Source organism: Glandiceps talaboti, chromosome 9 (genome assembly GCF_964340395.1).
Source record: "Glandiceps talaboti chromosome 9, keGlaTala1.1, whole genome shotgun sequence".
NCBI lineage: Eukaryota > Metazoa > Hemichordata > Enteropneusta > Spengelidae > Glandiceps > Glandiceps talaboti.
Genome location: NC_135557.1, coordinates 3,374,523 through 3,393,630, shown reverse-complemented (window position 1 = coordinate 3,393,630; position 19,108 = coordinate 3,374,523). Strand labels below are relative to the sequence as shown.

The window sequence follows — 19,108 nt, the reverse complement described above, 5'->3', positions numbered from 1 at the left end:
TTTGTTGTTATTGTTGTTGTTGTTGTTGTTGTTGTTGTTGTTGATTACATAGAAAATGAAAGTCTCTAAATGTCGTAAGATGGTTAAAAAGGTTTTCAAATTATCCGTAAAATGATAAAATTCATTCTATAATGTTTAAAAATCACACACAAAGTTTACTTATTCATCTTAATTATCTTAATTAATAAAAGTGCACTTGTCTAGCTTATTTATCAATAAAATTGAATAATTAAATGGACTTCTATATTATGTCTTCAAAATCTGAAATATCACAGTAACTTCAAAACCACTCCAAAGTTATCAAAATACGTATCATCATATTTCAAAACCTTAATAAAGAATGTCCAAGAGGCAATAAAATCAAATCGTAAACTAATGCTAGCGTGAGGGGCAAGGTTCCATGTCGAGAGAAGAAATACCATCTGCATTGTAGTACAGTCAGTTGGTTGGTTGACGCGAGGTGTCATTATCATTACTCGACTATTTAGCATTACCATCATCCCTAATTAAATTATGTGGCAGTGCGTCAGTTTCGTCTGGTATTCCAAGTATGCGGCTGTCTACTACACTATTCTTTTAAGAATGAGGTAATTATCCAAGGGATGTTCATGAATGGAACAGTTGCTTTTAGCAGTTACTACCTTACTACAATTACATTGCGTACGTCATAGTAATACCATTTCAGCAGGCTGACCTTTGTGATCTATAGACGTAAACATTAGCTTTCGACAGTATTGTTTAAACATACCATTTTAATTAACCCTAGGGCAGCAAGACACAGACCTTCAATAACATTTTCAACATAACTTGTAACCTGCACAGAGTCATGTGCTGACGTTGGCGTTGGGAATTTGATGCGCCCCGCTCCTATGGCCAGTAAGATCTGTAGCACAATATTTAAATTTCTCAATTTCCACATTAAATATAATATTAAGGCCAAGTCAAAAACATGACAAGAGCAAAGTTACACAGCTCAGAGTGAAGAATAAAGTAGATATATCCTAGTGAACCGTCATTAAAATTGATTGAACTGTCATTACTACGTCGAGCTTTGTACAGCTGTTAGACCTTGTCATCTAGAGATACAGTTCCCAACAGGAATTTCCCGATTAAGTTTTAACAAGTTACTGACTAGTCGATTGCATCCGCGAATCACTCGAATAGCAATCTTATCAAATAAATAGACCCAATACAAGACTTTTACCTTCAACGATATATCTGACATAATCTATTTTAAGAAAGGTAAATATGCCAACGTTATAGAAGGAGTGTTATACATTATTAACAAAATGCCTTGTTTCATCTATCCTAACGCATTTCTCCACCATGTCTTAATCAACACAATAACTTTATACGATATCCAATGCTCTTAAATTAACATTGATTATATAATCCAACTTAATATTTCTAAACATTATAATATCAGAGTTACTCAACTTGGAGTCGAAAACCATGTAAATCCAAACAGACTATAATATATATATGTTTTCATATTAGACTCAAACGAAGTGAGATAGACTCTAGAATAAGTTCATCAAACAGATTTATTCACTCTATAATCTGTTTATCAATTATTGTTTCTACCAAAGGGTCACTGTCAGTTATTGTCAAGACTTGTACCTAGGGGAAGGAACTGTAGTCAGTGTAGCGATAATGTTGAGTAGTACTTTAAATGAACATAAATGTAGACATTTGAAACAAAAACTAATTACATACCAAATACATGGTGTGACCATGCTTAAAGTATTTTGGTGGATTATTTTGACAAGTTCACACTGAAGAAAAATGTTTCATATAAGTAATGATTTATAATAATGAAAATTCATTAGATGACAATCACGCAATTGTTTCAAAAAGTTACATACTAAAATTCAAATTGGATAACTTGAAAAAATTCCTAGCGATGTCAATGCCACTTTGATTAATAGGACGAATGTATTAGTACTCCTGATAAAATCATACAATAGTTCATGGCTACAGATATACATCCATCAGGATGATAAGTATTCAACTTCTTACAAAGTTGTTCTACGGACTTGTCAACCTTGCTACAATGAAGGAAAGAGATCGACCTGTAACAAGGATGCAATAAAGAGAAGAGAAAATAAGTTGTAGAGAGACTGACAGGACAGAAAGGACAGAGAATAGAACTGCAAAAAATTCAGATTTTTTTTCCTTGCCCCCTTTTTTTTATTTCGCCCGCCCGCCCCGCCTGACTATTCCACTGGAGATGAGAAACAAACAAAAAAGAAAAAAAGGTCACCCTTACTTAAAGTTATACCAATGGTCTGCCAATGCAATAAGTGGCATAAATCAATACCCAAGTCAAGTTGATATTTGAGTGAAATTCACCTTTAGTGTGATCGAATAATGTCCTCCCATTTTTCTTGCACTTCCACATTTGGAATTTTCCATAACATCTTTAAAACATCCCATCCAGATTTCTGAGTGTTAAGAGCATAAGTGTTGTATGGATGGAGTTTAAAGGTAAACATTCCATAAGTGAGACTCTGAGCAATTCGACTGGCAACACAATAGTACAACAGCTCCTTCTCTAAGCCAGACAGATTGAACCCGGAAAGATAGCCCGCCAGCATATGACCACCGGATAATAACGGATCTTTACTTTCAACCATTGTGTAAGCCAGCGCAATTGCAATTTCAAAAAGATAATAACTGTAGGAAAGGTCGTGAAAATCTAACATTCCTGTTATTTCATATTTGGTCATCTTGGTACCATGTTCCTTTGAAGACTGGACTGTAGCGTTGACTAGTATATTACTGTCATTGTAGTCACCATGAATCGTACCTGAAAGTGTATAAGAAGAAGATTAGACAACCCTTTTTGATTTGCAAATCACATCAAAAATCATATCTAACAATTGCGTCCGCCTGTCTACCATTATCATAATGAACAAAACTATATATAATTCTTCTATGACGAAAAAAATAATGTCGAAGCAAAAACTTATATTTATCATCGCTTTATTTAACTGTTATTGGCTTTTGTATGCACATATAATAGAAATATTAATGTCTATAAACATGGGTTATCATTATATAGGAAGTGTGTGAAATTGAATGTGTGAGAGAGAGACAGACTAATAAACAGACAGTCAATCAGTCAGACATATAGACTGATTTACAGTCAGGTGTGATTATGAAGTCCATTTTAACCAATGGAAAATTTGCAAACCTGTTTTGACATTGGAAAAATCATATATAATGAAAGAATACATACGACTTGATCTGAGTCTATTGTAATGTATATACTTAAACATTCAGTGTTATCAGTTACAGTTGTATCGTTATAACATCAAGAAGATTCAAAGTCTTACCTTTTGACAATTTATTATAGTTTGGTATAACTTTCTCCTTAAAAGCAGTGATGACCAACTTTAGAATTGTCTGTTTGTCTTCCTCCTCAAAGACATGGATATATTTGTCAAGGATTGGTACGTTGTGAAGGGACCAAAGAAAGTTTGGTCGATTGAAGCCTTCATGTTTAAAATCCTTCAAAGAGATGATAAGTAACAAGTGTTATCTCTTTATCTAAATATTCCCGCAAATTATAATACGGTAACATCAGACTTTATGTAAATAAGTTGATGCACATTCACCGCTTCAATTATCACTGTAAATTGTGAGAGATAGCCATACTAAAACTTTGCCAGTTTAAAGCGACACACACACACACACACACACACACACACACACACACACACACACACACACACACACATGATCTATTTGCCATTTCTTAATAAATTGTTGAAAATGGCATAAGACATTGAATACAAACTTCTAGCTATTTAAAATCGTTCACAGTCCGCACTTAATGTAATTTTATTTTTAACTACACTTGATTCGAAAATGAATCGAGTAAATCAACTGAATTGCTTCCCCAACAGTTCTAATCCAAACAAGTAGCGAGGGGAAATAAAATACAAAATACATTTGAATATTAGATTATACTCTGGTGGTAAAGGGTAGGATACTAAGAGTTGCATTATGGTTAGGATTACAGTTAGTGTTGTAGTAGTAGTTGTCATGGTAACAGTTGTACTTACTTTCAGTGCAACATCTATACTTGCAATGTGTTTACCACCCTGGTAACAGAGGTCAGGGGTCAATTCGGCATTTTTGTAAATCACTCCAGGTAGGAATGACAGTAGACGTATGGAATGTATGTAGGTTCCTGAAAAATAAGGTAATGAAGCTTTATAGGTATGGACATGACTAGTATCGTCATAAACTATCAACACATAATTATTTGATATTGGGGGAGGATGGAGGGGGGGGGGGAGGGAGCTGCAGCCGTGAACTGAACACAACAATATTCTTGTCTTCCAATATTATTGTCAGCAGAAATGTTTATGCAGAAGGTGAAAAATGAATATTCGCAACCCTTTCACTGCATGTAATAGGCACTTAGGGTCATGAATATTGACGACACTTTCGCTGCAGGTAATAAGCACTCAGGAGTCATGCATATTGACGACCCTTTCACTGCAGGTAATAGGCACTTAGGAGTCATGCATATTGACGACCCTTTCACTGCAGGTAATAGGCACTCAGGAGTCATGAATATTGATGACTCTTTCACTGCAGGTAATAGGCACTTAGGAGTCATGAATATTGACGACCATTTCACTGCAGGTAATAAGCACTTAGGAGTCATGCATATTGACGACCCTTTCACTGCAGGTAATAGACAATTAGGATCATGAATATTGATGACCCTTTCACTGCATGTAATAGGCACTTAGGAGTTATGAATAATGACAACCCTTTCACTGCAGGTAATAGACAATTAGGAGTCATGAATATTTATGACTCTTTCACTGCATGTAATAAGCACTTAGGAGTTATGAATATTGACAACCCTTTCACTGCAGGTAATAGGCACTTAGGAGTCATGAATATTGACGACCCTTTCACTGCAGGTAATAAGCACTTAGGAGTTATGAATATTGACAACCCTTTCACTGCAGGTAATAGACAATTAGGAGTCATGAATATTAACGACCCTTTCACTGCAGGTAATAAGCACTTAGGAGTTATGAATATTGACAACCCTTTCACTGCAGGTAATAGGCACTTAGGAGTTATGAATATTGACAACCCTTTCACTGCAGGTAATAGGCACTTAGGAGTTATGAATATTGATGACCCTTTCACTGCAGGTAATAGACAATTAGGAGTCATGAATATTGATGACTCTTTCACTGCAGGTAATAGGCACTTAGGAGTCATGAATATTGACGACCATTTCACTGCAGGTAATAGGCACTTAGGAGTCATGAATATTGACGACCCTTTCACTGCATGTAATAGGCACTTAGGAGTCATGAATATTGATGACTCTTTCACTGCAGGTAATAAGCACTTAGGAGTCATGAATATTGATGACCCTTTCACTGCATGTAATAGGCACTTAGGAGTCATGAATATTGATGACTCTTTCACTGCATGTAATAGGCACTTAGGAGTCATGAATATTGACGACCCTTTCACTGCATGTAATAGGCACTTAGGAGTCATGCATATTGATGACTCTTTCACTGCAGGTAATAGGCACTTAGGAGTAATGCGTATTGACAACCCTTTCGCTGCAGGTAATAAGCACTTAGGAGTCATGAATATTGACAACCCTTTCACTGCAAGTAATAGACAATTAGGAGTCATGAATATTGACGACCCTTTCACTGCAGGTAATAGACAATTGGGAGTCATGAATATTGATGACCCTTTCACTGCAGGTAATAGACAATTAGGAGTCATGAATATTGATGACCCTTTCGCTGCAGGTAATAGACAATTAGGAGACATGAATATTGACGACCCTTTCACTGCAGGTAATAGGCACTTAGGAGTTATGAATATAGACGACCATTTCACTGCAGGTAATAGGCACTTAGGAGTCATGAATATTGACGACCCTTTCACTGCAGGTAATAGACAATTAGGAGTCATAAATATTGATGACCCTTTCACTGCAGGTAATAGGCACTTAGGAGTCATAAATATTGACAACCCTTTCACTGCAGGTAATAGGGACTCAGGAGTCATGAATATTGATGACCCTTTCACTGCAGGTAATAGACAATTAGGAGTTATGAATATTGACGACTCTTTCACTGCAAGTAATAGACACTTAGGAGTCATGAATATTGATGACCCTTTCACTGCAGGTAATAGGCACTTAGGAGTTATGAATATTGATGACCCTTTCACTGCAAGTAATAGACAATTAGGAGTCATGAATATTGATGACCCTTTCACTGCAGGTAATAGACAATTAGGAGTCATGAATATTGACGACTCTTTCACTGCAAGTAATAGACACTTAGGAGACATGAATATTGATGACCCTTTCACTGCAAGTAATAGACAATTAGGAGTTATGAATATTGACAACTCTTTCACTGCAGGTAATAGACAATTAGGAGTCATGAATATTGATGACCCTTTCACTGCAGGTAATAGACAATTAGGAGTTATGAATATTGACGACTCTTTCACTGCAAGTAATAGACACTTAGGAGTCATGAATATTGATGACCCTTTCACTGCAGGTAATAGGCACTTAGGAGTTATGAATATTGACGACCCTTTCACTGCAGGTAATAGACACTCAGGAGTCATGAATATTGATGACTCTTTCACTGCAGGTAATAGACAATATGGAGACATGAATATTGACAACCTTTTCACTGCAGGTAATAGACAATTAGGAGTCATAAATATTGACGACCCTTTCACTGCAGGTAATAGACAATTAGGAGTCATAAATATTGACAACCCTTTCACTGTAGGTAATAGGCAATTAGGAGTCATAAATGTTGACGACCCTTTCACTGCAGGTAATAGACAATTAGGAGTCATAAATATTGACGACTCTTTCACTGCGGGTAATAGACAATTAGGAGTCATAAATATTGATGACCATTTCACTGCAGGTAATAGACAATTAGGAGTCATAAATATTGACGACTCTTTCACTGCAGGTAATAGGCAATTAGGAGTCATGAATATTGACAACCCTTTCACTGCAGGTAATAGGCACTTAGGAGTCATGAATATTGACAACCCTTTCACTGCAGGTAATAGGCACTTAGGAGTCATGAATATTGACAACCCTTTCACTGCAGGTAATAGGCACTTAGGAGTCATGAATATTGACAACCCTTTCACTGCAGGTAATAGGCACTTAGGAGTCATGAATATTGACAACCCTTTTACTGCAGGTAATAGGCACTTAGGAGTCATGAATATTGACAACCCTTTCACTGCAGGTAATAGGCACTTAGGAGTTATGAATATTGACAACCCTTTCACTGCAGGTAATAGGCACTTAGGAGTTATGAATATTGACAACCCTTTCACTGCAGGTAATAGACAATTAGGAGTTATGAATATTGACAACCCTTTCACTGCAAGTAATAGGCACTTAGGAGTTATGAATATTGACAACCCTTTCACTGCAAGTAATAGACAATTAGGAGTCATGAATATTGATGACCCTTTCACTGCAAGTAATAGGCACTTAGGAGTTATGAATATTGACAACCCTTTCACTGCAGGTAATAGGCACTTAGGAGTCATGAATATTGATGACTCTTTCACTGCAGGTAATAGGCACTTAGGAGTTATGAATATTGACAACCCTTTCACTGCATGTAATAGGCACTTAGGAGTCATGAATATTGACGACCCTTTCACTGCAGGTAATAGACAATTAGGAGTCATGAATATTGACGACTCTTTCACTGCAGGTAATAGGCACTTAGGAGTTATGAATATTGACAACCCTTTCACTGCAGGTAATAAGCACTTAGGAGTCATGAATATTGATGACCCTTTCACTGCAGGTAATAGACAATTAGGAGTCATGAATATTGACGACTCTTTCACTGCAGGTAATAGGCACTTAGGAGTTATGAATATTGATGACCCTTTCACTGCAGGTAATAAGCACTTAGGAGTCATGAATATTGATGACCCTTTCACTGCAGGTAATAAGCACTTAGGAGTCATGAATATTGATGACCCTTTCACTGCAGGTAATAGACAATTAGGAGTCATGAATATTGACGACTCTTTCACTGCAGGTAATAGGCACTTAGGAGTCATGCATATTGACAACCCTTTCACTGCAGGTAATAAGCACTTAGGAGTCATGAATATTGATGACCCTTTCACTGCAGGTAATAGACAATTAGGAGTCATGCATATTGACGACTCTTTCACTGCAGGTAATAGGCACTCAGGAGTCATGAATATTGATGACCCTTTCACTGCAGGTAATAGACAATTAGGAGTCATGCATATTGACGACTCTTTCACTGCCGGTAATAGACAATTAGGAGTCATGAATATTGATGACCCTTTCGCTGCAGGTAATAGGCACTCAGGAGTCATGAATATTGATGACCCTTTCACTGCAGGTAATAGGCACTTAGGAGTCATGAATATTGATGACCCTTTCACTGCATGTAATAGACAATTAGGAGTTATGAATATTGATGACCCTTTCGCTGCAGGTAATAGGCACTTAGGAGTCATGAATATAGACGACTCTTTCACTGCAGGTAATAGGAACTCAGGAGTCATGAATATTGACGACCCTTTCACTGCAGGTAATAGACAATTAGGAGTCATGAATATTGACGACCCTTTCACTGCAGGTAATAGACAATTAGGAGTCATGAATATTGACGACCCTTTCACTGCAGGTAATAGACAATTAGGAGTCATGAATATTGATGAATCTTTCACTGCATGTAATAAGCACTTAGGAGTTATGAATATTGACAACCCTTTCACTGCAGGTAATAGACAATTAGGAGTCATGCATATTGACGACCCTTTCACTGCAGGTAATAGGCACTTAGGAGTCATGAATATTGATGACCCTTTCGCTGCAGGTAATAGACAATTAGGAGTCATGCATATTGACGACCCTTTCACTGCAGGTAATAGGCACTTAGGAGTTATGAATATTGACAACCCTTTCACTGCAGGTAATAGACAATTAGGAGTCATGCATATTGACGACCCTTTCACTGCATGTAATAGGCACTTAGGAGTCATGAATATTGACGACCCTTTCACTGCATGTAATAAGCACTTAGGAGTTATGAATATAGACGACCCTTTCACTGCAGGTAATAGACAATTAGGAGTCATGCATATTGATGACTCTTTCACTGCAGGTAATAAGCACTTAGGAGTCATGCATATTGATGACTCTTTCACTGCAGGTAATAGGCACTTAGGAGTCATGCGTATTGACAACCCTTTCGCTGCAGGTAATAAGCACTTAGGAGTCATGAATATTGACAACCCTTTCACTGCAGGTAATAGACAATTAGGAGTCATGAATATTGACGACCCTTTCATTGCAGGTAATAGACAATTAGGAGTCATGAATATTGATGACCCTTTCACTGCAGGTAATAGACAATTAGGAGTCATGAATATTGATGACCCTTTCGCTGCAGGTAATAGACAATTAGGAGACATGAATATTGACGACCCTTTCACTGCAGGTAATAGACAATTAGGAGTCATGAATATTGATGACCCTTTCACTGCAGGTAATAGACAATTAGGAGTCATGAATATTGACGACCCTTTCACTGCAGGTAATAGACAATTAGGAGTCATGAATATTGATGACCCTTTCGCTGCAGGTAATAGGCAATTGGGAGTCATGAATATTGATGACCCTTTCACTGCAGGTAATAGGCAATTGGGAGTCATGAATATTGATGACCCTTTCACTGCAGGTAATAGACAATTAGGAGTCATGAATATTGACGACTCTTTCGCTGCAGGTAATAGGCACTTAGGAGTCATGAATATTGATGACCATTTCACTGCAGGTAATAGACAATTAGGAGTCATGAATATTGACAACCCTTTCACTGCAGGTAATAGACAATTAGGAGTCATAAATATTGATGACCATTTCACTGCAGGTAATAGACAATTAGGAGTCATGAATATTGACAACCCTTTCACTGCAGGTAATAGGCACTTAGGAGTCATGAATATTGACAACCCTTTCACTGCAGGTAATAGGCACTTAGGAGTCATGAATATTGACAACCCTTTCACTGCAGGTAATAGGCACTTAGGAGTCATGAATATTGATGACTCTTTCACTGCAGGTAATAAGCACTTAGGAGTCATGCATATTGACGACTCTTTCACTGCAGGTAATAGGCACTCAGGAGTCATGAATATTGATGACCCTTTCACTGCAGGTAATAGACAATTAGGAGTCATGCATATTGACGACTCTTTCACTGCCGGTAATAGACAATTAGGAGTCATGAATATTGACAACCCTTTCACTGCAGGTAATAGACAATTAGGAGTCATAAATATTGATGACCATTTCACTGCAGGTAATAGACAATTAGGAGTAATGCGTATTGACAACCCTTTCGCTGCAGGTAATAAGCACTTAGGAGTCATGAATATTGATGACCCTTTCGCTGCAGGTAATAGGCAATTGGGAGTCATGAATATTGATGACCCTTTCACTGCAGGTAATAGGCAATTGGGAGTCATGAATATTGATGACCCTTTCACTGCAGGTAATAGACAATTAGGAGTCATGAATATTGACGACTCTTTCGCTGCAGGTAATAGGCACTTAGGAGTCATGAATATTGATGACCATTTCACTGCAGGTAATAGACAATTAGGAGTCATGAATATTGACAACCCTTTCACTGCAGGTAATAGACAATTAGGAGTCATAAATATTGATGACCATTTCACTGCAGGTAATAGACAATTAGGAGTCATGAATATTGACAACCCTTTCACTGCAGGTAATAGGCACTTAGGAGTCATGAATATTGACAACCCTTTCACTGCAGGTAATAGGCACTTAGGAGTCATGAATATTGACAACCCTTTCACTGCAGGTAATAGGCACTTAGGAGTCATGAATATTGATGACTCTTTCACTGCAGGTAATAAGCACTTAGGAGTCATGCATATTGACGACTCTTTCACTGCAGGTAATAGGCACTCAGGAGTCATGAATATTGATGACCCTTTCACTGCAGGTAATAGACAATTAGGAGTCATGCATATTGACGACTCTTTCACTGCCGGTAATAGACAATTAGGAGTCATGAATATTGACAACCCTTTCACTGCAGGTAATAGACAATTAGGAGTCATAAATATTGATGACCATTTCACTGCAGGTAATAGACAATTAGGAGTAATGCGTATTGACAACCCTTTCGCTGCAGGTAATAAGCACTTAGGAGTTATGAATATTGACAACCCTTTCACTGCAGGTAATAGACAATTAGGAGTCATGCATATTGACGACTCTTTCACTGCCGGTAATAGACAATTAGGAGTCATGAATATTGACGACCCTTTCACTGCAGGTAATAGACAATTAGGAGTCATGAATATTGATGACCCTTTCACTGCAGGTAATAGACAATTAGGAGTCATGAATATTGATGACCCTTTCGCTGCAGGTAATAGACAATTAGGAGTCATGAATATTGACAACCCTTTCACTGCAGGTAATAGAAAATTAGGAGTCATAAATATTGATGACCATTTCACTGCAGGTAATAGACAATTAGGAGTCATGAATATTGACAACCCTTTCACTGCAGGTAATAGGCACTTAGGAGTCATGAATATTGACAACCCTTTCACTGCAGGTAATAGGCACTTAGGAGTCATGAATATTGACAACCCTTTCACTGCAGGTAATAGGCACTTAGGAGTCATGAATATTGATGACTCTTTCACTGCAGGTAATAAGCACTTAGGAGTCATGAATATTGACAACCCTTTCACTGCATGTAATAGGCACTTAGGAGTCATGAATATTGATGACCCTTTCACTGCAGGTAATAGGCACTTAGGAGTCATGAATATTGACGACCCTTTCACTGCATGTAATAGGCACTTAGGAGTCATGCATATTGATGACTCTTTCACTGCAGGTAATAGGCACTTAGGAGTAATGCGTATTGACAACCCTTTCGCTGCAGGTAATAGACAATTAGGAGTCATAAATATTGACAACCCTTTCACTGCAGGTAATAGGCACTTAGGAGTCATGAATATTGACAACCCTTTCACTGCAAGTAATAGACAATTAGGAGTCATGAATATTGACGACCCTTTCACTGCAGGTAATAGGCACTTAGGAGTTATGAATATTGACAACCCTTTCACTGCAGGTAATAGGCACTTAGGAGTCATGAATATTGACGACCCTTTCACTGCATGTAATAGGCACTTAGGAGTCATGCATATTGATGACTCTTTCACTGCAGGTAATAGGCACTTAGGAGTAATGCGTATTGACAACCCTTTCGCTGCAGGTAATAGACAATTAGGAGTCATAAATATTGACAACCCTTTCACTGCAGGTAATAAGCACTTAGGAGTCATGAATATTGACAACCCTTTCACTGCAAGTAATAGACAATTAGGAGTCATGAATATTGACGACCCTTTCACTGCAGGTAATAGACAATTAGGAGTCATGAATATTGATGACCCTTTCACTGCAGGTAATAGACAATTAGGAGTCATGAATATTGATGACCCTTTCGCTGCAGGTAATAGACAATTAGGAGACATGAATATTGACGACCCTTTCACTGCAGGTAATAGGCACTTAGGAGTTATGAATATAGACGACCATTTCACTGCAGGTAATAGGCACTTAGGAGTCATGAATATTGACGACCCTTTCACTGCAGGTAATAGACAATTAGGAGTCATAAATATTGATGACCCTTTCACTGCAGGTAATAGGCACTTAGGAGTCATAAATATTGACAACCCTTTCACTGCAGGTAATAGGGACTCAGGAGTCATGAATATTGATGACCCTTTCACTGCAGGTAATAGACAATTAGGAGTTATGAATATTGACGACTCTTTCACTGCAAGTAATAGACAATTAGGAGTCATGAATATTGATGACCCTTTCACTGCAGGTAATAGACAATTAGGAGTCATGAATATTGACGACTCTTTCACTGCAAGTAATAGACAATTAGGAGTTATGAATATTGATGACCCTTTCACTGCAGGTAATAGACAATTAGGAGTCATGAATATTGATGACCCTTTCACTGCAGGTAATAGGCACTTAGGAGTCATGAATATTGACGACTCTTTCACTGCAGGTAATAGGCACTTAGGAGTTATGAATATTGATGACCCTTTCACTGCAGGTAATAGACAATTAGGAGTCATGAATATTGACGACTCTTTCACTGCAGGTAATAGGCACTTAGGAGTTATGAATATTGATGACCCTTTCACTGCAGGTAATAGACAATTAGGAGTTATGAATATTGATGACCCTTTCACTGCAGGTAATAGACAATTAGGAGTCATGAATATTGACGACTCTTTCACTGCAGGTAATAGGCACTTAGGAGTTATGAATATTGATGACCCTTTCACTGCAAGTAATAGACAATTAGGAGTCATGAATATTGATGACCCTTTCACTGCAGGTAATAGACAATTAGGAGTCATGAATATTGACGACTCTTTCACTGCAAGTAATAGACACTTAGGAGACATGAATATTGATGACCCTTTCACTGCAAGTAATAGACAATTAGGAGTTATGAATATTGACAACTCTTTCACTGCAGGTAATAGACAATTAGGAGTCATGAATATTGATGACCCTTTCACTGCAGGTAATAGACAATTAGGAGTTATGAATATTGACGACTCTTTCACTGCCGGTAATAGACAATTAGGAGTCATGAATATTGATGACCCTTTCACTGCAGGTAATAGGCACTTAGGAGTTATGAATATTGATGACCATTTCACTGCAGGTAATAGACAATTAGGAGTCATGAATATAGACGACCCTTTCACTGCAAGTAATAGACACTTAGGAGTCATGAATATTGATGACCCTTTCACTGCAGGTAATAGGCACTTAGGAGTTATGAATATTGATGACCCTTTCACTGCATGTAATAGACACTCAGGAGTCATGAATATTGATGACCATTTCACTGCAGGTAATAGGCACTTAGGAGTCATGAATATTGACGACCCTTTCACTGCAGGTAATAGGCAATTAGGAGATATGAATATTGACGACCCTTTCACTGCAGGTAATAGACACTCAGGAGTCATGAATATTGATGACTCTTTCACTGCAGGTAATAGACACTCAGGAGTCAATTAGGAGTTATGAATATTGACAACCCTTTCACTGCAGGTAATAGGCACTTAGGAGACATGAATATTGACAACCCTTTCACTGCAAGTAATAGACACTCAGGAGTCATGAATATTGATGATTCTTTCACTGCAGGTAATAGACAATTAGGAGACATGAATATTGACAACCCTTTCACTGCAGGTAATAGACAATTAGGAGTCATAAATATTGACGACCCTTTCACTGCAGGTAATAGACAATTAGGAGTCATAAATATTGACAACCCTTTCACTGTAGGTAATAGGCAATTAGGAGTCATAAATATTGACGACCCTTTCACTGCAGGTAATAGACAATTAGGAGTCATAAATATTGACGACTCTTTCACTGCGGGTAATAGACAATTAGGAGTCATAAATATTGATGACCATTTCACTGCAGGTAATAGACAATTAGGAGTCATGAATATTGATGACTCTTTCACTGCAGGTAATAGGCAATTAGGAGTCATGAATATTGACAACCCTTTCACTGCAGGTAATAGGCACTTAGGAGTCATGAATATTGACAACCCTTTCACTGCAGGTAATAGGCACTTAGGAGTCATGAATATTGACAACCCTTTCACTGCAGGTAATAGGCACTTAGGAGTCATGAATATTGACAACCCTTTCACTGCAGGTAATAGGCACTTAGGAGTCATGAATATTGACAACCCTTTTACTGCAGGTAATAGGCACTTAGGAGTCATGAATATTGACAACCCTTTCACTGCAGGTAATAGGCACTTAGGAGTCATGAATATTGACAACCCTTTCACTGCAGGTAATAGGCACTTAGGAGTTATGAATATTGATGACCCTTTCACTGCAGGTAATAGGCACTTAGGAGTCATGAATATTGATGACTCTTTCACTGCAGGTAATAAGCACTTAGGAGTCATGAATATTGACAACCCTTTCACTGCAGGTAATAGGCACTTAGGAGTCATGAATATTGATGACCCTTTCACTGCAGGTAATAGGCACTTAGGAGTCATGAATATTGATGACTCTTTCACTGCAGGTAATAAGCACTTAGGAGTCATGAATATTGACGACCCTTTCACTGCAAGTAATAGGCACTTAGGAGTTATGAATATTGACAACCCTTTCACTGCAGGTAATAGGCACTTAGGAGTCATGAATATTGATGACTCTTTCACTGCAGGTAATAGGCACTTAGGAGTTATGAATATTGACGACCATTTCACTGCAGGTAATAGGCACTTAGGAGTTATGAATATTGATGACCATTTCACTGCAGGTAATAGACAATTAGGAGTCATGAATATTGATGACCCTTTCACTGCAAGTAATAGGCACTTAGGAGTTATGAATATTGACAACCCTTTCACTGCAAGTAATAGACAATTAGGAGTCATGAATATTGATGACCCTTTCACTGCAAGTAATAGGCACTTAGGAGTTATGAATATTGACAACCCTTTCACTGCAGGTAATAGGCACTCAGGAGTCATGAATATTGACGACCCTTTCACTGCAGGTAATAGACAATTAGGAGTCATAATATTGATGACCCTTTCACTGCAGGTAATAGACAATTAGGAGTCATGAATATTGACAACCCTTTCACTGCAGGTAATAAGCACTTAGGAGTCATGAATATTGACAACTCTTTCGCTGCAGGTAATAGGCACTTAGGAGTTATGAATATTGACGACCCTTTCACTGCAGGTAATAGGCACTTAGGAGTCATGAATATTGATGACTCTTTCACTGCAGGTAATAGGCACTTAGGAGTTATGAATATTGATGACTCTTTCACTGCAGGTAATAGACAATTAGGAGTTATGAATATTGACGACTCTTTCACTGCAGGTAATAGGCACTTAGGAGTTATGAATATTGACAACCCTTTCACTGCAGGTAATAGACAATTAGGAGTCATGAATATTGATGACTCTTTCACTGCAGGTAATAGGCACTTAGGAGTTATGAATATTGACAACTCTTTCACTGCAGGTAATAGACAATTAGGAGTCATGAATATTGATGACTCTTTCACTGCAGGTAATAGGCACTTAGGAGTTATGAATATTGATGACCCTTTCACTGCATGTAATAGGCACTTAGGAGTTATGAATATTGACGACCCTTTCACTGCAGGTAATAGGCACTCAGGAGTCATGAATATTGACGACCCTTTCACTGCATGTAATAGGCACTTAGGAGTCATGAATATTGACTACCCTTTCACTGCAGGTAATAGACAATTAGGAGTCATAAATATTGACAACCCTTTCACTGTAGGTAATAGGCAATTAGGAGTCATAAATATTGACGACCCTTTCACTGCAGGTAATAGACAATTAGGAGTCATAAATATTGACGACTCTTTCACTGCGGGTAATAGACAATTAGGAGTCATAAATATTGATGACCATTTCACTGCAGGTAATAGACAATTAGGAGTCATAAATATTGATGACTCTTTCACTGCAGGTAATAGGCAATTAGGAGTCATGAATATTGACAACCCTTTCACTGCAGGTAATAGGCACTTAGGAGTCATGAATATTGACAACCCTTTCACTGCAGGTAATAGGCACTTAGGAGTCATGAATATTGACAACCCTTTCACTGCAGGTAATAGGCACTTAGGAGTCATGAATATTGACAACCCTTTCACTGCAGGTAATAGGCACTTAGGAGTCATGAATATTGACAACCCTTTTACTGCAGGTAATAGGCACTTAGGAGTCATGAATATTGACAACCCTTTCACTGCAGGTAATAGGCACTTAGGAGTCATGAATATTGACAACCCTTTCACTGCAGGTAATAGGCACTTAGGAGTTATGAATATTGATGACCCTTTCACTGCAGGTAATAGGCACTTAGGAGTCATGAATATTGATGACTCTTTCACTGCAGGTAATAAGCACTTAGGAGTCATGAATATTGACAACCCTTTCACTGCAGGTAATAGGCACTTAGGAGTCATGAATATTGATGACCCTTTCACTGCAGGTAATAGGCACTTAGGAGTCATGAATATTGATGACTCTTTCACTGCAGGTAATAAGCACTTAGGAGTCATGAATATTGACGACCCTTTCACTGCAAGTAATAGGCACTTAGGAGTCATGAATATTGATGACCCTTTCACTGCAAGTAATAGGCACTTAGGAGTTATGAATATTGACAACCCTTTCACTGCAGGTAATAGGCACTCAGGAGTCATGAATATTGACGACCCTTTCACTGCAGGTAATAGACAATTAGGAGTCATAATATTGATGACCCTTTCACTGCAGGTAATAGACAATTAGGAGTCATGAATATTGACAACCCTTTCACTGCAGGTAATAAGCACTTAGGAGTCATGAATATTGACAACTCTTTCGCTGCAGGTAATAGGCACTTAGGAGTTATGAATATTGACGACCCTTTCACTGCAGGTAATAGGCACTTAGGAGTTATGAATATTGATGACCCTTTCACTGCAGGTAATAGGCACTTAGGAGTTATGAATATTGACTACCCTTTCACTGCATGTAATAGACACTTAGGAGTCATGAATATTGATGACTCTTTCACTGCAGGTAATAGACAATTAGGAGTCATGAATATTGATGACCCTTTCACTGCAGGTAATAAGCACTTAGGAGTCATGAATATTGATGACCCTTTCACTGCAGGTAATAGGCACTTAGGGTCATGAATATTGATGACCCTTTCACTGCAGGTAATAAGCACTTAGGAGTCATGAATATTGATGACTCTTTCACTGCAGGTAATAGGCACTTAGGAGTTATGAATATTGACAACTCTTTCACTGCAGGTAATAGACAATTAGGAGTCATGAATATTGATGACTCTTTCACTGCAGGTAATAGGCACTTAGGAGTTATGAATATTGATGACCCTTTCACTGCATGTAATAGGCACTTAGGAGTTATGAATATTGACGACCCTTTCACTACAGGTAATAGGCACTCAGGAGTCATGAATATTGACGACCCTTTCACTGCATGTAATAGGCACTTAGGAGTCATGAATATTGACTACCCTTTCACTGCAGGTAATAGACAATTAGGAGTCATGAATATTGATGACCATTTCACTGCAGGTAATAGACAATTAGGAGTCATGAATATTGATGACTCTTTCACTGCAGGTAATAGGCACTTAGGAGTCATGAATATTGATGACCCTTTCGCTGCTGGTAATAGACAATTAGGAGTCATGAATATTGATGACCATTTCACTGCAGGTAATAGACAATTAGGAGTCATGAATATTGATGACTCTTTCACTGCAGGTAATAGGCACTTAGGAGTTATGAATATTGATGACCCTTTCGCTGCTGGTAATAGACAATTAGGAGTCATGAATATTGATGACCGTTTCACTGCAGGTAATAGGCACTTAGGAGTCATGCATATTGACAACCCTTTCACTGCAGGTAATAGGCACTTAGGAGTCATGAATATTGATGACCATTTCACTGCAGGTAATAGACAATTAGGAGTCATGAATATTGATGACTCTTTCACTGCAGGTAATAGGCACTTAGGAGTTATGAATATTGACGACCATTTTACTGCAGGTAATAGGCACTTAGGAGTCATGGATATTGATGACCCTTTCACTGCATGTAATAGACAATTAGGAGTTATGAATATTGATGACCATTTCACTGCAGGTAATAGACAATTAGGAGTTATGAATATTGATGACTCTTTCACTGCAGGTAATAGACAATTAGGAGTTATGAATATTGATGACCATTTTACTGCAGGTAATAGGCACTTAGGAGTTATGAATATTGATGACTCTTTCACTGCATGTAATAGACAATTAGGAGTTATGAATATTGATGACCATTTTA

General features: G+C 37.9%; 1 protein-coding gene across 1 annotated transcript in view; it reads right to left on the bottom strand.

Moving 5' to 3' along the window:
- Positions 1–2,354: 2,354 nt before the first annotated feature.
- The window catches only part of LOC144440436 (hydroxylysine kinase-like), a 204,871-nt gene continuing 188,117 nt past the window's right edge, over positions 2,355–19,108 (bottom strand). The window contains exons 2-4 of the mRNA XM_078129807.1: positions 4,071–4,198; positions 3,339–3,513; positions 2,355–2,809 (exon numbers count right to left, since the gene is read on the bottom strand). Coding sequence (XP_077985933.1) covers positions 2,355–2,809; positions 3,339–3,513; positions 4,071–4,198 — 758 coding nt within the window. The remainder of the gene's footprint in view (positions 2,810–3,338; positions 3,514–4,070; positions 4,199–19,108) is intronic.